Below are 21562 nucleotides of genomic sequence, written 5' to 3'. Positions count from 1 at the left end.
CTCCCTGTCTCACTCCCCCCCCCTTCTCTTTCTCTCCCCCCTCTCTTTCTCTCCCCCCTCTCTTTCTCTCCATCACTCTCTCCCCCATCTCTCTCTCTCTCCCTCTCTCTCTCTCTCTCCCCCTCTCTCTCTCTCCCTCTCACTCTGTCTCACTCCCCCTTCTCTCTCTTTTTCTCCATCTCTTTCTCTCCCCCTCTCTCTTTCTCTCCATCTCCCCCCCCATCTCTCCCCCCTCTCTCTCTCTGTCTCTCTTACCCCATCTCTCTCTATCTCCCCATCCGTGTGTGTGTGTGGCTCTATCTCTCTCCACTTCTCTGTCTCGTTCCACCCACCCCACCTCATCCCCCCTCTCTCTCTCCCCCCCTCTCTCTCTCTCTCCCTCCACCCCCTCTCTCACGGCTATGTGTTAATCAGTATACACCAACCAGTCTATCTCACTAATCCTCCGTATTGAACCATAACCTGTTCCATCCACCTGTGTGCGTGTGTGCGTGTGTGTGTGTGTGTGTGTGTGTGTGTGTGTGTGTGTGTGTGTGTGTGCGTGTGTGTGTGTGTGTGTGTGTGTGTGTGTGTGTGTGTGTTGATGCAGCCGCTGTACAGAACAGGGTGTGCACGCGTTTGATGTGTGGTCCAGGTGTGTGTGTGTGTGATCTGTCGTAACATGAAGGGGAGCGGACACCATGCAAGGATCAGCACTTATTGACTGACAACCTCACTCCTTGCCTCTTTGGGGGATTGGCCATTGATCCACGTATATGTGGGCGGTGTGTGTGGGGGGGGGAGGGGAGGGGGGGGGGGGTGACATTGGGAGAGGGGTACATGCATGTGTGCGTATTTGTCGTGTGGTGTGGATATAATTAGAGATGTGTTACGTTTCGTAGTGGAATGTTCACAATTTAATAAGCACAGAAATACCTGTGTTCCTAAAAAAGCGTGCTAGAAGCCATCGTCTGTTTATGGTTTTGTAATCTGTTGACAGCAACGAAGGAATGAATAATGCAATGTTTGCGAGAGAGACAGAGACACATTAGAGGCCAGAAACACCTGACACACAGACAGATAAATAAAAAAAGGAGACAGAGAGAGAAAAAGATTGAGAGAGACAGCAGGGTGGGGTGGTGGGGAAGTGGGTTGAGAGTGGGGGGCGGGGTGGGGGGGGAGTGGGTTGAGAGTGGGGGGCGGGGTGGGGGGGGATTGGGTTGAGAGTGGGGGGCGGGGTGGGGGGGGGATTGGGTTGAGAGTGGGGGGCGGGGTGGGGGGGAGTGGGTTGAGAGTGGGGGGCGGGGTGGGGGGGGAGTGGGTTGAGAGTGGGGGGCGGGGTGGGGGTGGGGAGTGGGTTGAGAGTGGGGGGCGGGGTGGGGGCAGTGGGTTGAGAGTGGGGGTGGGGGAAGTGGGTTGAGAGTGGGGGGTGGGGGCAGTGGGTTGAGAGTGGGGGGTGGGGGGAAGTGGGTTGAGAGTGGGGGGCGGGGTAAGTGGGTTGGGAGAGGGGGGCGGGGTGGGGGCAGTGGGTTGAGAGTGGGGGGTGGGGGGAAGTGGGTTGAGAGTGGGGGGTGGGGGGAAGTGGGTTGAGAGTGGGGGGCGGGGTGGGGGGGGAGTGGGTTGAGAGTTGGGGGCGGGGTGGGGGGGGAGTGGGTTGAGAGTGGGGGGCGGGGTGGGGGGGGAGTGGGTTGAGAGTGGGGGGCGGGGTGGGGGGGGAGTGGGTTGAGAGAGGGGGGCAGGGTGGGGAGGGGGAGTGGGTTGAGAGTGGGGTGGGGGGAAATGGGTTGAGAGTGGGGGGCGGGGGAAGTGGGTTGGGAGAGGGGGGTGGGGTGGGGGAATAGGGTTGAGAGTGGGGGGTGGGGGAAGTGGGTTGAGAGAGGGGGGCGGGGTGGGGGAGTGGGTTGGGAGAGGGGGGCGTGGTGGGGGATGGGGGGAGTAGGTTGAGAGAGGGGCGGGGGACAGACAGACAGACAAACAGAGAAATAGAGAGAGACAGAGAAATGCAGACAGAATGTGAGTGTGAGCGAAAGAGAGAGCCAACCGCCAGTATTGTTGAGTGAGTGAGTGGGGTGTGGGGGGGGGGGGGGGGGCGGGGATTGAAGACTCAACAGGCCGTGATGATTGAGCCATTAGCGAACAGGGGGAGTTAAGTGGTGCTCCCTCTAAACCCTTGTGTCAATGCTGCCACTGCTGTTTGCACTTGTGCTCTCCCCTGGATGTTTGGCTGCTGTGAGGAATTATGTTGTTACTGACCGTGTTTTTGGTCAGCTGACAGAGTGCAGGGTTTAGGGCCTGCTTGCGTGAAAGTAGTTAGGTGACTAGGGGGAAAAAATTGGTAGTGTACAGTCCCTCAATGATTATCACACACACACAGAAAGACAGTGTGTGATAATCATTGAGGGACTGTACACTACAACTGTCTTTCTGTGTGTGTGATAATCATTGAGGGACTGTGCACTACAACTGTCTTTCTGTGTGTGTGATAATCATTGAGGGACTGTACACTACAACTGTCTCTGTGTGTGATAATCATTGAGGGACTGTACACTACAACTGTCTTTCTGTGTGTGATAATCATTGAGGGACTGTACACTACAACTGTCTGTGTGTGATAATCATTGAGGGACGGTACACTACAACTTTTTGTGTGTGATAATCATTGAGGGACTGTACACTACAACTGTCTTTCTGTGTGTGATAATCATTGAGGGACTGTACACTACAACTGTCTTTCTGAGTGTGATAATCATTGAGGGACTGTACACTACAACTGTGTGTGATAATCATTGAGGGACTGTACACTACAACTGTCTGTGTGTGATAATCATTGAGGGACTGTACACTACAACTGTCTTTCTGTGTGTGATAATCATTGAGGGACTGTACACTACAACTGTCTGTGTGTGATAATCATTGAGGGACTGTACACTACAACACACACACACACACACACACACACACACACACACACACACACACACACACATGCACATGCACACTCATGCACACTGATAATTACGCACACATATACTAACATTGACACACGCACGCAAACACACACACGCACGCAAACACACACACACACACACACACACACACACACACACACACACACACACACACACACACACACACACACCACCCCCATTTTCCCCCCCGTCTAATATCACTTAAAGTGGAAGACGTTAAACTGAAGACTACTACTACTACTACTATTACTACACACACACACACACACACACACACACACACACACACACACACACACACACACACACACACACACACACACACACACACACACACACACACACACACACACACACACACACACACACGGACATGCACGTCCCTCCCACCCCCTCACCCTCACTCCCGATACGCACGTCAGTGTAAGAACTGTCATCAGGGTGAAGATGAAGGACAATAATCAGTTAACTGCACAGTGATTAAGGTGTTGTGTGTGGAAGGTTAATGAGTTAATTGGACGTCAGGTGACACAGTTCTCAGCACAAATAGAGTCCCCTGCACACACACACACACACACACACACACACACACACACACACACACACACACACACACACAGCTGCATGACATACCGATGTCACTGTTGTTTCGTGCTGAGTGTTGGTTGGTCATCAGTGTGTTGTAGACAGCACTGTGGATGTGACCTGTTCTCTTCAGACACTGATCTGACACACTGCTCAACCTACATTCAACACACTCAACGTGGCTACTTTCCACTCAACCGTGGCTTCTTTCCACTCAACGTGGCTTCTTTCCGCTCAACGTGGCTTCTTTGCATTGACAGGTGCTGTGGTTGTTTTGCTGACTGGAGCATTGGAGTTTAACTCTCTCCATACGAACGGCTTCTTTCCACTCAACGTGGCTTCTTTGCATTGACAGGTGCTGTGGTTGTTTTGCTGACTGGACAATTGGAGTTTAACTCTCTCCATACGAACGGCGAAAGAGACGACGTTGACAGCGTTTCACCCCAATTACCATCATCAAAATATTGCAAGCGGAAGGCTCTTATACTGAAGAGGTGAATGTTGACAAAGAATACCACAATTCTGACGACGGAAGCTAAAGGTTGGGTCATTCAGACACCCACTGGACATCCGAGGTGTCTGTGTAGAGGAGAAGAGAGGACTGGCCGTACTGAGTGAGTTATCACCGCTTTGTGTCGCCGGGTTTGGGGAGAGACCTTCGGTAAGTACATGGTCAACACAGTGTGTGATGTCTTCTTTCGGGACAGCTTTCTGGTTATCCCTTGGCTGCTAAATTTCGGTGGACTGAGGTATGAGGTCATTGTGGAGTTGAGGTATGAGGTCATTGTGGAGTTGAGGTATGAGGTCATTGTGGAGTTGAGGTATGAGGTCATTGTGGAATTGAGGTATGAGGTCATAGTGGAGTTGAGGTATGGGGTCATAGTGGAGTTGAGGTATGAGGTCATTGTGGAATTGAGGTATGAGGTCATAGTGGAGTTGAGGTATGAGGTCATTGTGGAGTTGAGGTATGAGGTCATAGTGGAGTTGAGGTATGAGGTCATAGTGGAGTAGAGGTATGAGGTCATAGTTATTTGGTGTTGCTGAACGAAAGTGTATTCCCCAGAGGGCGTCCAGACAGAATGGTAGCTGATCATCTGTAAGCTGAAATGACGTCGTCTCTGACAGTTGATACACACACAGTCTATAAATGCCCTATTATTCATCTTCTTTGTCACATTAATGACGCATCTTCTGGCTGGATATGTGCCGCCAATATCAATCTGCCAGATCTTTCCTTGTCGGCCACGAAAAAAAAAAACAAAAAAAAAAAAAACAACAAAAAAAACCCTGCTGATTTAGAAAAACGATAAGAATTAGAAATAGTCTTACTCGTGTATATATATTTGGTATCACAATATCCAAAAAGCTGCTTACCTAAGCCTCATATCGATGTAGCTCAGTGAGCTCAGTGATATAGCTCAACTAAGTCATTGTTTTTCAAGCACCCAAAATCTTTTTTTTCTTAACTTCGGGCACATCCTTGTGGCACTCCCTTCTGATAACAGAAAAAAAACTGTTTTCAAACCAAATTTCCGTGAATGATTATTTCCAACCCGTCTCAGTAACGATGTGACACAGATCTGAAAACAGCCGCTGGCACTGACTAACAGGCCAGTAGGCTAACTACCACCCTGCCCAAACAGATCAGTTCACATTGAGGGTTTGCCAAACAGATCACTTCACATTGAGGTTTTGCCAAGCAGGTCAGTTCACATTGAGGGTTTGCCAAACAGATCAGTTTCAGTTTCAGTTTCAGTAGCTCAAGGAGGCGTCACTGCGTTCGGACAAATCCATATACGCTACACCACATCTGCCAAGCAGATGCCTGACCAGCAGCGTAACCCAACACGCTTAGTCAGGCCTTGAGGGGAAAAAAAAAACAAAAAACAGATCAGGGTTTGCCAAACAGATCACTTCAAATTGAGGGTTTGCCAAGCAGGTCAGTTCACACTGAGGGTTTGCCAAACGGGTCAGTTCACACTGAGGGTTTGCCACACAGGTCAGTTCACACTGAGGGTTTGCCAAACAGGTCAGTTCACACTGAGGGTTTGCCAAGCAGGTCAGTTCACACTGAGGGTTTGCCAAACAGGTCAGTTCACACTGAGGGTTTGCCAAACAGGTCAGTTCACACTGAGGGTTTGCCAAGCATGTCAGCTCACACTGAGGGTTTGCCAAACAGGTCAGTTCACACTGAAGGTTTGCCAAACAGGTCAGTTCACACTGAGGGTTTGCCAAACGGGTCAGTTAACACTGAGGGTTTGCCAAGCATGTCAGCTCACACTGAGGGTTTGCCAAACAGGTCAGTTCACACTGAGGGTTTGCCAAGCAGGTCAGTTCACACTGAGGGTTTGCCAAACAGGTCAGTTCACATTGAGGGTGTGCCACACAGGTCAGTTCACATTGAGGGTTTGCCAAACAGGTCAGTTCACATTGAGGGTTTGCCACACAGGTCAGTTCACATTGAGGGTTTGCCAAACAGGTCAGTTCACATTGAGGGTTTGCCAAACAGATCACTTCACACTGAGGGTTTGTCAAACAGGTCAGTTCACACTGAGGGTTTGCCAAACACATCAGTTTACATTGAGGATTTGCCAAACAGATCACTTCACACTGAGGGTTTGCCAAACGGGTCAGTTCACACTGAGGGTTTGCCAAACAGGTCAGTTCACACTGAGGGTTTGCCAAACGGGTCAGTTCACACTGAAGGTTTGCCAAACGGGTCAGTTCATACTGAGGGTTTGCCAAACGGGTCAGTTCACACTGAGGGTTTGCCAAACAGGTCAGTTCACACTGAGGGTTTGCCAAACGGGTCAGTTCACACTGAAGGTTTGCCAAACGGGTCAGTTCATACTGAGGGTTTGCCAAACGGGTCAGTTCACACTGAGGGTTTGCCACACAGGTCAGTTAACACTGAGAGTTTGCCAAGCATGTCAGCTCACACTGAGGGTTTGCCAAACAGGTCAGTTCACACTGAAGGTTTGCCAAGCAGGTCAGTTCACATTGAGGGTTTGCCAAACGGGTCAGTTCACACTGAGGGTTTGCCAAACAGGTCAGTTCACACTGAGGGTTTGCCAAACAGGTCAGTTCACACTGAGGGTTTGCCAAACAGGTCAGTTCACACTGAGGGTTTGCCAAACAGATCACTTCACACTGAGGGTTTGCCAAACAGATCACTTCACACTGAGGGTTTGCCAAACGGGTCAGTTCACACTGAGGGTTTGCCAAACGGGTCAGTTCACACTGAAGGTTTGCCAAACGGGTCAGTTCATACTGAGGGTTTGCCAAACGGGTCAGTTCACACTGAGGGTTTGCCACACAGGTCAGTTAACACTGAGAGTTTGCCAAGCATGTCAGCTCACACTGAGGGTTTGCCAAACAGGTCAGTTCACACTGAAGGTTTGCCAAGCAGGTCAGTTCACATTGAGGGTTTGCCAAACGGGTCAGTTCACATTGAGAGTTTGCCAAACAGGTCAGTTCACATTGAGGGTTTGCCAAACGGGTCAGTTCACACCGAGGGTCTGCCAAACAGGTCAGTTCACACTGAAGGTTTGCCAAACAGGTCAGTTCACACTGAGGGTTTGCCAAACAGGTCAGTTCACACTGAGGGTTTGCCAAACAGGTCAGTTCACACTGAGGGTTTGCCAAACAGGTCAGTTCACACTGAGGGTTTGCCAAACAGGTCAGTTCACACTGAGGGTTTGCCAAACAGGTCAGTTCATACTGAGGGTTTGCCAACCGCCCAGTGGCTGTGTCATTGTCCGTTGAACAACATGGATAACAACAAGAGCTTTTTGTTGTTGTTGTTGTTGTTGTTGTTGTTGTGTTGTTGTTGCTGTCGTTCTGTTGTTGTGTTTGTTGTTTTTCTTGTTGATGTTGTTTGGTTATTGTTGTGTTTGTTGTTAATGTTGTTTCGTTATTGTTGTTTGTTGTTGATGTTGGTTGTTATTGTTGTGTTTGTTGTTCATGTTGTTTGGTTATTGTTGTGTTTGTTGTTGATGTTGTTTGGTTGTTGTTGTGTTTGTTGTTGATGTTGTTTCGTTATTGTTGTTTGTTGTTGATGTTGTCTTGTTATTGTTGTGTTTGTTGTTGATGTTGTTTCGTTATTGTTGTTTGTTGTTGATGTTGTTTGGTTATTGTTGTGTTTATTGTTGATGTTGTTTATTGTTGTGTTTGTTTTTGGTGTTGTTTGGTTATTGTTGTGTTTGTTGTGGATGATGTTTGGCTGTTGTTGTGTTTGTTGTTGTCCTCTGATTGTTGTGTTGATTTGCCTGTTGTTTTAGTCACTGTCGCTGTTGTTTCTTCCAACAGCAAACCTTCACCACCTTTCGCCCCCCTCCTCCACCACCACCACCACCACCACCACACCCCCTCAGCCCCTCACTCCGGGCCCTATCGCTCTATCTGCTTTGTTTGCCGACTGTTTATAGGCCTCTGAAACCCTGCTGGTAATGGTTTGACTTGAATTGTCTGTCTGTCCCTCTCTCTCCCTCTCTCTCTTCACCCTTTCTTCCTCTCTCCTCTCTCCTCTCTCTCCCCCCTCTCTCTCTCTCCCTCCCTCTCCCCCCTCTCTCTCTCCCTCTCTCCCCCCTCTTCCTCCCTCCCACCCCCCTCTCTCCCTCTCTCTCCCCCCCCTCTCTCTTTCTCCTTCCCCCCTCTCTCTCCCTCTCTCTCTCTCTCTCACTCAGTCGCTCTCCTCTCCAAGCAAGCAGGGGTCCAAACTGGAGTTCCATTTAATGGACAGACAGAGTAATAGCCCGATAGACAGCCACAGAAATAGACATACAGTTTCTGTTGTAAAGGACAATCTGTGTTGTTATATAGGACAAGATACGCGTCGTTGTAAAGGACAAGGTGCATGTTGTAAAGGACAGGGTACGAGTTATTCTGAAGCATAATATACGCGTCGTTATAAATGACAATAATATGCATGTCTTTGTCAATGGCAAGATAGGTATACATGTTGTTATCAAGGACAAGATACATGTTATAAAGGACAAGATACGAGTTATTCTAAACGACAAGATACCTGTTGTTATAAAGGACAACATACGAGTTGTTCTAAACTACAAGATACCTATTGTTATAAAGGACAAGAAGCGAGTTAATCTAAAGGACAAGATACCTGTTGTTGTGAAGGACTAGATACAAGTTAATCTAAAGGACCAACCACGTATTGGATACGTGAGGACTAGATACATGTCTTTATAAAGGACCAACCACGTATTGGATACGTGAGGACGAGATACGCCTTACTATGAAGCAACAGTGGAAGGTTCAGGATCGTGACGGACACTGTTTTGTTGCGTCTGTCCTCATCCAGGGAACACCAGACTGAACAGACAGATAGACAGACAGACAAACAGACGGACGGGCGGACGGACAGAGGCCAGTCAGCCGTGACGGAACCAGGGTATAAGGGGAAACGTCAACAGTCGGGGATTTGTCCTCTCCCTGACTGACGGCAGACAATGGCCACCCCGGGTTTGGTGGTCCGCTTTTCCGCCAATTGACCAGCTTACTTACCGTCCTGTGTGTGTGTGTGTGGTGTGTGTGTGTGTGTGTGTGTGTGTGTGTGTGTGTGTGTGTGTGTGTGTAATGGGGTGTGCACTATATGCCACAGGAAACAACAACGCACTTATTGGACTCAGCGGAAATCCTTGGGACTCGTCCGGTCTGTGACATCTGTGACATCTGTAGAGTTCTTGACTTCTGTCTTTCTTTTCCTTCTTCTTCTTCTTCTGCGTTCACTCGTATGCACACGAGTGGGCTTTTACGTGTATGACCGTTTTTACCCCGCCATGTAGGCAGCCATACTCCGTTTTCTGGGGGTGTGCATGCTGGGTATGTTCTTGTTTCCATAACCCACCGAACACTGACATGGATTACAGGATCTTTAACGTGCGTATTTGATCTTCTGCTTGCATATACACACGAAGGGGGTTCAGGCACTAGCAGGTCTGCACATATGTTGACCTGGGAGATCGTAAAAATCTCCACCCTTTACCCACCAGGCGCCGTCACCGTGATTCGAACCCGGGACCCTCAGATTGACAGTCCAACGCTTTAACCACTCGGCTATTGCGCCCGTCTGACTTCTGTCTTTCTTTTCCTGGTCCTGACAGCGCCAGACTGTGATCAGTCAGTCAGTCAACAAATCAGTCAACCAACCAACCAACCAGACTATGATCAATTAATCATCAAATCAATCAACAAACCAATCACCCAAGCAATCAGACTATGATTAATCAATCAACAAATAATCAGTTGACCAGTCCATTCAACACACTTTTCATTTATCAACATATCCTGACTACAAAAGCCTTTCCCCTTTCTGCTTCTGTCTGTAAAGTATATTTCCCACTGCTTCAGAAATTTACACCATTTTCTTCGGTTCTTTAAAATATATTTCCCACTGCTTCAGAAATTTACACCATTTTCTTCGGTTCCTTAAAATATATTTCCCACTGCTTCAGAAATTTACACCATTTTCTTCGGTTCCTTAAAATATATTTCCCACTGCTTCAGAAATTTACACCATTTTCTTCGGTTCTTTAAAATATATTTCCCACTGCTTCAGAAATTTACACCATTTTCTTCGGTTCTTTAAAATATATTTCCCACTGCTTCAGAAATTTACACCATTTTCTTCGGTTCTTTAACTCATTTGGGACGGCCAGTCAGTTTTCTCCCTTTCTTTCCCCCTCAGAAGCATCATCAGTCCTGTGGGTGTGTGAACAGCCCAGTCTTGTAGCTTCCGTTTTTAGAAATGACGCAATCTTTGTCTTCCTCCATTTTTTCAATGTGAGAACCGTCCGCTTGTAACATGTTAATGATGCCAGCAGCCATGAAACGCTGTCATTATGGCCTCTGTTGTCATTCGTACGGAAGGAGTTAAAGTATATTTCCAACTGCTTCAGAAATTTAGAACCATTTTTTTCACTTCTTTAAAGTATATTTATATATCGCTTCTTTTCAAATCCAAAACTTGTTTGTACAGTGGTGATCAAATGGTGCGTTTTGATTGGCTGCTTCTTCATTAATTTCGTGACAAGCTGTTCTTCAGCGTTGATGTCTCTTTCTCCTTATCCTCGTCGTGTTACAGGATTCCCAACAAACTATGACATAACTGCTGAAGCCAAAAGCCATTCTGTGAACAGGTCAGTCATTGTCATTTTTTTTCACTGGTGGTGTAACACACACCCCACCCCACCCTCCATCCCCCACCATTCCCAATCCTCTAACGTAAGTGTCCTCTCTCTCTCAAACCCTCCCCCCTCTGCCCCTCATCCCCCCCCCCCTCTCCACCCCATATAAACCTTCGCCCCCTCACCAACTCCTAACGTTGTGTGGTGTGTGTGTGTGTGTGTGTGTGTGTGTGTGTGTGAACGTGTATGCGTACGTGTTTCTGCTTGTGTGTGTGTGTGTGAATGTGTGTGTGTGTATGTGCGTGTTTCTACGTGTGTGTGTGTGTGTGTGTGTGTGCGCGCGCGCGCGCGCCTCAATGAATGACTTCATACATGTCTAATCCACCTAAAGTGAACAGACAGTATACCAGTGAGAAGGATTATCACTGATGTCCTGAAGGCTCGTCGACAGTGAAGCCTGTCTGGTACCAGTTCTGGAGCTGTCAGTTTCTTTGTTCAGTGGTTCTGGACGCTACAGTCTGTCAGTCACTGGCCCCCTGGAATAGGTTTCAGCCTGCTGTTTACTGGCATGGCAAGCTGAGGTGTCTTGTCGTCCGTCCTCTGAAGCATTTTGTGTTCAGTGATCATGATTTGATGCTCATTTTGTCATTGCTCCTAGTGACTTGGGTCTGTTTCCTGTTCTGAGGTATGAAGCCCTCTTTAGGACAATAATTAGAAGTAGTAGTAGTATCTGAGGCTTGTGTCCATTTGTCACAATTACTGGAGACTATATCTGGGCGGCTCCATTATGTGAATGACCAGCAGGTTTCTTTGTCAACGTGTGAACAAACACGTTGAAAACAGACACAACAAGTAAAGCTTTGCCAAGTTCAAACACACTGAACAGACACGGATAAAGCTTTGCCAAGTTCAAACACACTGAACAGACACAACAAGCTTTGCCAAGTTCAAACACACTGAACAGACACAACAAGCTTTGCCAAGTTCAAACACGCTGAACAGACACAACAAGTAGAGCTTTGCCAAGTTCAAACACACTGTCAACAGACACAACAAGTAAAGCTTTGCCAAGTTCAAACACACTGAACAGACACAACAAGAAAAGCTTTGCCAAGTTCAAACACACTGAACAGACACAACAAGTAAAGCTTTGCCAAGTTCAAACACACTGTCAACAGACACAACAAGTAAAGCTTGTTTCCTGTTCTGATGTATGAAGCCCTCTTTAGAATAATAATTAGAAGTAGTAGTAGTAGTATCTGAGGCTTGTGTCCATTTGTCACAATTGCTGGAGACTATATCTGGGCAGCTCCATTATGGGAATGACCAGCAGGTTTCTTTGTCAACGTGTGAACAAACACGTTGTGAACAGACACAACAAGTAAAGCTTTGCCAAGTTCAAACACACTGTCAACAGACACAACAAGTAAAGCTTTGCCAAGTTCAAACACACTGTCAACAGACACAACAAGTAAAGCTTTGCCAAGTTCAAACACGCTGAACAGACACGGGTAAAGCTTTGCCAAATTCAAACACACTGAACAGACACAACAAGTAAAGTTTTGCTAAGTTCAAACACACTGAACAGACACAACAAGTAAAGCTTTGCCAAGTTCAAACACACTGAACAGACACAACAAGTAACTGAAGCTTTGCCAAGTTCAAACACTGTGAACAAACACAAGAAGTAAAGCTTTGCCAAGTTCAAACACACTGAACAGACACAACAAGTAAAGCTTTGCCAAGTTCAAACACACTGAACAGACACAAGTAAAGCTTTGTCAAGTTCAAACACACTGTGAACAGACACAACAAGTGAAGATTTGCCAAGTTCAAACACACTGAACAGACACAACAAGTAAAGCTTTGCCAAGTTCAAACACACTGAACAGACACAACAAGTAAAGCTTTGCCAAGTTCAAACACTGTGAACAAACAACAAGTAAAGCTTTGCCAAGTTCAAACACACTGAACAGCCACAAGAAGTAAAGCTTTGCCAAGTTCAAACACACTGAACAGACACAACAAGCTTTGCAAAGTTCAAACACACTGAACAGACACAACAAGCTTTGCAAAGTTCAAACACACTGAACAGACACAACAAGTAAAGCTTTGCCAAGTTCAAACACTGTGAAGAAACAACAAGTAAAGCTTTGCCAAGTTGCTGGCGCCTGTTCTGTCTCATCCTGACTGCGCTGCTCTGAGCTGAGGTGTAGTAGTCTCCCTTGACGGGTTAGTTCGCCAGAGGGTGTTGTTTCACTCTTACCGTAATGGCCGCTGTTTTCCCGCCACTGTTGACACTGGACATGAGGGAGGGGGAGGAGAGGGGGGCAGGAAAATGCATGTAGAGCCATGAAGGACATTGGGACAGCGGTGTTGTTGACACTGTAGTGCACGTGGTGTGACGTCAGAGTCGACACGGCTCGCTCACCCATGATTGGTGCCAACCCACTGCCGTCACGGGCTGTTATCCTCTATGTCAACAGAACGTTACGGAGTCTCACCCACCCCACCCCTTCCCTCTTGCCTCCCCACCCTCCCCCACCCCTCACTCCCTATACCACCCCCACCCCTCTCGTTCGTGCTGGAAACAAGCGCACCATGTACCAGTGCTAATCTATTGTTCTGGAAAATAAAGAATGTTGTCCTGTCATGTCTTGTCGTGTCTTGTTCCACACTTTCTTCTCTTTTTTTTCTAAACAGTTACGAAATAATTTATGGTGTCATTACAAGAGACACTGAGGTACCATGTACTTAGCCCCCTTGACTAACCCATAACTAGTCAGTGAAGAGCTTTGTATTGTACTTTATTCTACCAGAAGCTTTACTTCAAAGAGACCACATTTTCTGTCTCATACACAATGCCTGTTACGTTGTCACACCAAAGCCAAACTGAGACGTGCCAGAATATCCACAGCAAGCAGATGTGCTGCCAGTGAGATCTTTGTTGACTGGCTATTACGTACTTCTGAGGAACTTGACGTGGTGTGTGTAAAGCGGCGTCAGCGCTATATGCTGTGTGTGTTGGTCACGGGCTGTGGGTGTTGGAGGATCATACCACAACAACCAATCGTATTCGTTGACCCCCCCACACACACCCCCTCCTCTTTCTCACTCTCCCTCTCCCACCACACCCCCAACGGCCCGCAGTTCCAGTCCCGTGTTGCCATCAGGGTGTGTCTGCTGTGTTGGTCAGCTGTTGGACAGGGTGTGTCTGCTGTGTTGGTCAGCAGTTGTCTGCTGTTGGTCAGCTACTGGACAGTTGGATTCCATCAGGGTGTGTCTGCTGTGTTGGTCAGCAGTTGTCTGCTGTTGGTCAGCTACTGGACAGTTGGATTCCATCAGGGTGTGTCTGCTGTGTTGGTCAGCAGTTGTCTGATGTTGGTCAGCTACTGGACAGTTCGATTCCATCAGGGTGTGTCTGCTGTTGGTCAGCTGTTGAACAGCTCTGTTCCAGAACCAACGTTCTCTTGGTCTGGGTGTTTCTGCTTCTCTGGATGTAAATAGTTGTTTGTGAATCTACAGGTACGTGTGTGTGTGTGTGTGTGTGTGTGTGTGTGTGTGTGTGTGTGTGTGTGTGTGTGTGTGTGTGCCTCTGTGTGTGTGTGTGTGTGTGTGTGTGTGTGTGCCTCTGTGTGTGTGTGTGTGTGCCTCTGTGTGTGTCTGTGTGTGTGTGTATCCATCGTAATAGAATATTTTATTTGATCAATTTTGATTTTGTGTTTTCGTATCGCAAAACGACATTGTTCAGCGTTCATGTTTTTATCATTTTGAATTTTAGTTTGTGTGCGAAGATGGCTTCAACTGCAATGATTTCCATGATTTTGTTTGGGAGTATTGATGATTTATTTGCTCTTCATATTCATATAGAATATGTGACCTTTCCGAATGCGAAATGAAGTGAGAACCTCGTTGGACTGGTTTGCAATATGTTTATTTTTGGCTACATCTTGTTCCATTAATTCGACGTCCATGATGATGAGTTGGAATGAATTCTTGGAGAGCAAACAATGAGATACTGGTAATTTATGGCGAGAAATATTTTGCGCAAATGAAGAGTTGTGTGGATGATTGCTCAACTATAGATGATATGAATATTACCGTGTTAAGCTCTTGGTTAAATGTACTCCAGTGTACCGTACGTAGCCAGACTCTGAGAGAGAGAAAAAAAGAAAGAAAGAAAGAAAAGAAAATGGATCCCCCAAAGGTAATTGAACGTGGAAAGACAAGTTCAGTAAACAGCGATCCTCCCCGTGTCGGCTAGAGCAGCGCTTTGGGTTCTTCTTCACCTTCTACTCCTTATACTCCGTCTTCTCCTGCTCAGACTTTTCTTCTTCTTCCCCTCCTCCTCCCCTCCTCCCCTCCTCCTCCCCTCCTCCTACTCCCCCTCCTGCTGCTGCTGCTTGGTAATAGAACAGACATTGTGCGGACAAATGTCCATATTACCCTGTTGACTTCCATACGTTATTCACAAAACACCCGTGTCTCTGTAATAGAACAGACATTATTGTGTGGACACATGTCCATATTACCCTGTGGACTTCCATACAGCATTCACAAAACACCCGTGTCTCTGTAATAGAACAGACAATATTGTGTGGACACATGTCCATATTACCCTGTTGACTTCCATACGTTATTCACAAAACACCCGTGTCTCTGTAATAGAACAGACATTATTGTGCGGACACATGTCCACATTACCCTGTTGACTTCCATACGTTATTCACAAAACACCCGTGTCTCTGTAATAGAACAGACATTATTGTGCGGACACATGTCCATATTACCCTGCGGACTTCCATACGTTATTCACAAAACACCCGTGTCTCTGTAATAGAACAGACAATATTGTGTGGACACATGTCCATATTACCCTGTTGACTTCCATACGTTATTCACAAAACACCCGTGTCTCTGTAATAGAACAGACATTATTGTGTGGACACATGTCCATATTACCCTGTTGACTTCCATACGTTATTCACAAAACACCCGTGTCTCTGTAATAGAACAGACATTATTGTGTGGACACATGTCCACATTACCCTGTGGACTTCCATACAGCACACATGTCCATATTACCCTGCGGACTTCCATACGTTCTTAACAAAACACCCGTGTCTCTGACCGTGCAGACGGAAGAGACAGTGACTTCAAATTGATCAGAGAAAAGCATCAATTGTTGTCGGCACACATGTCCACATGGTCCCATCCACACACCTTTATGCTCTGTGACTGAGCAGACCTCCAACCAATGACGTTAGACAATTCAGATCAGAACACACATCGTTGTAGAGCCCATGCTGACATGACGTCATCCTGTGACATCAGACCACAGGCAGTGACGTCAGCCTGTTCAAATCAGAACACACATCACTGTAATACCCACGCTGACAAGACGTCATCCTGTGACCTCAGGCCACAGGCAGTGACCTCAGACTTCAGAACACACATCACTGTGATACACTGACATGACGTTCTCCTGTGACTGTGCAGACCCCGGAAGTGACGACAGACTGTTGAGATCAGAACAGACACCACTGTAATACTCTGACATGACGTCCTCCTGTGACTGTGCAGACCCCGTCCAGTGACGTCAGCATGCCCCGGAAGCTGTTGGCGGACAGCGACAGGGGGTGGTACGGGTGGGAGGGACAGGACAGCTCCGTGCTGCGCATGAGCAGCTGCCTGCTGTGGGAGTGTCGCCACAGGATGGACCTGGAGAAGTTCCGTCACCAGGCCGCCATGGGCAGGCTGCACCAGGTCCACAGGATGGACAGCATCACCAACACCAAGGCACTCAGGAACCTGCAGGTTGGGCGGGGGTTGTGGTGGTGATGCGGAGAGGGTGGTAGTTGTGGTGGTGGTGGTAGAGATGGTGGGGTGGAAATGGTAGTGGTGGTGGTGGAGATGGTGGTGGTGGAAATGGTGGTGGTGGCGGTGGTCATGGTGGCGGTGGGAATGGTGGTGGTGATGGTGGAGATGGTGGTGGTGAAATGGTGATCGTGGTGATGGTCGTGGTGGTGATGGTAATGGAGGTGGTGGTGGTGGTGTTTAATGACGTAACATTTTTCTGGTAATGATGGTGGTGCAATTTAACGACACATTGGTCTGGTTGTTGTGATAGTGAAGCTATTGTGGTATTCACGCGACATGTGTGGTTATGGTAATAGTGAAGCTGTTACGGTATTGGCCTAGATGTAACGCGTCCGTGATGTGTGTTCTGATTTCAACAGTCTGTTGTCACTGGAGTGATGGCCTAGAGGGAACGCGTCCGCATAGGAAGCCAGGGAATCTGAGCGAGCTGGTTCGAATCACGGCTCAACCGCCGATATTTTCTCCCCCTCCACTAGACCTTGAGTGGTGGTCTGGATGCTAGTCATTCGGATGAGACGATAAACCGAGGTCCCGTGTGCGGCATGCACTTAGCCCACGTAAAAGATAATAGTGAAGATGTTGTGGTATCAACACGATATCTATATAGTTATGGTTACAGTGAAGATGTTGTGGCATCAACATGACATCTATCTGGTTATGGTTATAGTGAAGATGTTGTAGTATCAACATGACATCTATATGGTTATGGTTATTGTGAAGATGTTGTATCAACATAACATCTATATGGTTATAGTGAAGATGTTGTGGTATCAACATGACATGACATCTATCTGGTTATGGTTATAGTGAAGATGTTGTGGTATCAACATGACATCTATCTGATTATGGTAATAGTGAAGATGTCGTGGTATCAACATGACATCTATCTGGTTATGGTTATAGTGAAGATGTTGTAGTATCAACATGACATCTATATGGTTATGGTTATTGTGAAGATGTTGTATCAACATAACATCTATATGGTTATAGTGAAGATGTTGTGGTATCAACATGACATGACATCTATCTGGTTATGGTTATAGTGAAGATGTTGTGGTATCAACATGACATCTATCTGATTATGGTAATAGTGAAGATGTCGTGGTATCAACATGATATCTATCTGGTTATGGTTATAGTGAAGATGTTGTAGTATCAACATGACATCTATATGTTTATGGTTATTGTGAAGATGTTGTATCAACATAACATCTATATGGTTATAGTGAAGATGTTGTGGTATCAACATGACATGACATCTATCTGATTATGGTAATAGTGAAGATGTCGTGGTATCAACATGACATCTATATGGTTATGGTTATTGTGAAGATGTTGTATCAACATAACATCTATATGGTTATAGTGAAGATGTTGTGGTATCAACATGACATGACATCTATCTGGTTATGGTTATAGTGAAGATGTTGTGGTATCAACATGACATCTATCTGATTATGGTAATAGTGAAGATGTCGTGGTATCAACATGACATCTATCTGGTTATGGTTATAGTGAAGATGTTGTAGTATCAACATGACATCCATATGGTTATGGTTATTGTGAAGATGTTGTATCAACATAACATCTATATGGTTATAGTGAAGATGTTGTGGTATCAACATGACATGACATCTATCTGGTTATGGTTATAGTGAAGATGTCGTGGTATCAACATGACATCTATCTGGTTATGATTATAGTGAAGATGTTGTGGTATCAACATAACATCTATCTGGTTATGGTTATAGTGAAGATGTTGTGGTATCAACACGACATCTATCTGGTTATGGTAATAGTGAAGATGTTGTGGTATCAACATAACATCTATCTGGTTATGGTTATCTTTAAAATGTTGTGGCATTGAACGACATAGCATCTATCCAGTTCAGCTGAGAGTTGAAGATTTGTGATATGAACATAACATCTATCTGGTTATGGTAATAGTGAAGATGGTGTGTGTGTGTGTGTGTGTGTGTGTGTGTGTGTGGTGTGGGTGTGTGTGGTGTGGTGTGGTGTGGTGTGGTGTGGTGTGGTGTGTGACCAGGACGAGTACAGCCGCATCAGGGCGGAGAGGACAGTGCTGCAGCAGCACGCCTTCGGAAAGTACGACCCCATGCACCAAGCCCCGCCCTCTGCCCCGCCGCCTGGCCCCGCCCCCCGGGACAAGCCCCGCCCACGTCGCCCCAAGACAGAGCGCACCACGGGCCCCCAGACCCCCAACACGGACAGGCTGCCCAAGAGGAACTCCCTGCCTGACCTACATGCTGAGGGGGGCGGGGGGAGGGGCAACAAGTCCACGTCAGAGGACAAGGTGGCAGCGGCTGACTGTGCACGTGACTCGGGGTCTGCCTCAGCCAGGATCCCCATGGATGAGATCCCAGCCACCACCACCCCAGCTCCTGTCGAGCCTGGCGGGAAACGTCAGAAGGGGATGGCGAGGAGAGGCCAGAAGCCCAGCTCCAGCATCAAAGGTTTCTTCCTGACCGACTCTGACATCATCACCAGCTCCGTGCCCGAGGAGGAGGAGGAAGGGGAAGAGGATGACGTGTTCCTTGACCCCGTGATGACCCACCACACTATCCGCCAAGACCGCCACGTGACTTCAGGCGACAGTGGCGCCGCCTGTGGGCAGATGGAGGAGGCTGACGCTGTGAGTCGGAGGGAAGGTCAAGGTCGCAAGGATCAGGGGTTCCATGGCGTTGACCACATGCTGCACGACGACTACTCCCCCGCCACCCCCTCCACCCCAACCAACTCTGCCACACCTCACGTGCCGGCCTTACAAGCCACGCCCTCTGTGCCCAGTGCAGCAGACACATCTTCCGACCCTGTGCCTTCCGCGTCTTCCAGGCACAGGTCACACAAAGGGTTTTCCAGCAGCCCCGTGACAGACGTCAGTCATGGAGAGGACATGGTCAGAGATGTGGAGCTGGCTGAAGGACGACCTCAAGCTGACAGCTCAAAGAGGGGAGATGACTCCCACAGAGGGACAGCCAACACGACAGGGACAGAACGTATAACGGAGACATCACAGCCTTCCCCTGTCGGCCCCTCCCCAGGTCACCCCCGGACCTCTGCTCGTCCCCCTGCAGTCACCTTCAGCCCTGACCCCTTCTTCTGCAGAGCCCGTCACTGTGGACCTCACGACGCGGGGTACGAGGCCTCGCCTGACTTTGCTGCCCTCCCCCCCAGCCCTCCGTCCCCCGGACCTACACAGCACCCCCACTGATGGAGACTCCGCCCCGTCCTCCCACTACTCCATGCTGACCAGGTTCCGCAAGGCCGCCGAGGTGGTGGTGGAGGAGGTTCGGGAGGAGAAGTGGAACGACAGCAGCATGTTTGCCGCCCTGCTGCTCCACAGGGCTCCCCGCCAGCCCAGACCCCGCACGCTGGAGAAGCCGGCAGGAGTGGCGGAGCAAGAGAAGAAAGACCTATGGGACAAGGTCCTGGGCAACGTGCAGCACGCCGTCAGGTGGAAGGTGAGTGGGGGAGGGGTCTGCACAGTGATTGACAGCTGGTGGACAGCCAGTTAACGTGCAGCTCGCCGTCAGGTGGAAGGTGAGTGGGGGAGGGTTTGCTCTGTGATTCACAGCTGTTGGTCAGCCGATCACATGCAGCACGTTATCGGGAGAAGGTGAAAACTTTTAATAACTCCATAGAGAGCTTCTGTGTATGTGTGTATGCATGCATGTGCGAATAATGTCTGTGTATGTAAATGTATGTGTGCGCACATTAGATGGGCGCAATAGCCGAGTGGTCAAAGCATTGGACTTTCAATCTGAGGGTCGCGGGTTCGAATCTTGGTAACGGTGCCTGTTGTGTAAAGTTTGAAGATTTTTCCAATCTCACAGGTCAACATATGTGCAGACCTGTTGGTGCCTGAGCCCCTTTCGTGTGTATATGCACGCAGAAGATCAAATACGTACGTTAAAGATCCTGTAATCCATGTCAGCGTTAGTTATGGAAACAGAACATACCCAGCATGCACACCCCTGAAAACGGATTATGGCTGCTTACACGGCGGGGTAAAATAATCAAAACGGTCATACACGTAAAAAATATCACATGTCTGTATGACTCTGTGTGTGTGTGTGTGTGTGTGTGTGTGTGTGTGTGACTGAAACTTGAATGAATGGCGCAAGAAACAAATGATGAGCGCCCAATGGCAGCTGTCAGTCGGTTCTACCCCGGTAGGCAGCCTGTTGTTCAAATGATCCCGTGTTTGTAAAGCGCACAGAGCTTGGTCTCCACCCGAGGACGGGCACTACATAAGTACTCATATCATCATCATCATCATCATGAGTGGGCGGAGGGAGGGGTCCAGATTATGACAGCCTGATGGTCAGCTGTCCCTGGAATCGCTGGGATTATCATCATCACCACCATTACCACCACCATCATCATCATCGTCGTCATCATCATCATCATCATCATCATCATCATCAAAATCATCATTTATGCTTGTGAACAGGAAGTCAGCATATGTTCCTTTTATTCTAAACTAATCGTAACTATTGATGATAAGTCCGTATAAAGTTAACAATATTTTGCTATGACAATATAGATACGTGTCCACATCAGATTGTATCGAATAAAAAGCAATAAGGACATTCCAAAGGCTTCTGCCGTGCTGTCCCTACCAGTCAGAATCCAGTCAAAGAAACTAGGTCAGATGTGTTCACGCTGTCCCTACCAATCAGAATCCAATCAAAGAAACTAGGTCAGATGTCTCCAGGCTGCACGTGCCGCAGTGCTCAGGGCTGTCGCTTTGTGCAGGCCCGGGCGTTGCGGGAGAGTCAGGGCGTGCCCAGCCCTCGGCAGATTCGGCGCCAGGCCCGGCAGATGCAGGAGGACAAGGAGCGCGCGCGGCGTCACGTGTTTCCGGGGCAGTGCAAGACGACGTACGCCATGAAGAAGTTCCTGTCGCGCGAGGTGGAACAGCTGGTGGAGGCCTGGCGACCTGAGAACCGCCGGAAGGAGCGAAACAGGGTGCTGAGGGAG

General features: G+C 48.0%; 1 protein-coding gene across 1 annotated transcript; it reads left to right on the top strand.

The window, feature by feature from the left end:
- Nucleotides 1-11994: 11994 nt before the first annotated feature.
- Nucleotides 11995-19920, top strand: LOC143300029 (uncharacterized). The gene is made up of 4 exons (XM_076613584.1): nucleotides 11995-12025; nucleotides 13875-14062; nucleotides 16262-16495; nucleotides 18606-19920. Exons 1-4 carry the CDS (start codon nucleotides 11995-11997, stop codon nucleotides 19788-19790), a joined length of 1638 nt encoding a protein of 545 aa, XP_076469699.1. The 3' UTR covers nucleotides 19791-19920.
- Nucleotides 19921-21562: the final 1642 nt, after the last annotated feature.

This window comes from Babylonia areolata, chromosome 25 (genome assembly GCF_041734735.1).
Source record: "Babylonia areolata isolate BAREFJ2019XMU chromosome 25, ASM4173473v1, whole genome shotgun sequence".
In the NCBI taxonomy this organism is placed as follows: Eukaryota; Metazoa; Mollusca; class Gastropoda; order Neogastropoda; family Buccinidae; genus Babylonia; species Babylonia areolata.
Note: the sequence above shows the minus strand (reverse complement) of the source record. Positions and strands in the feature narration are given on the sequence as shown.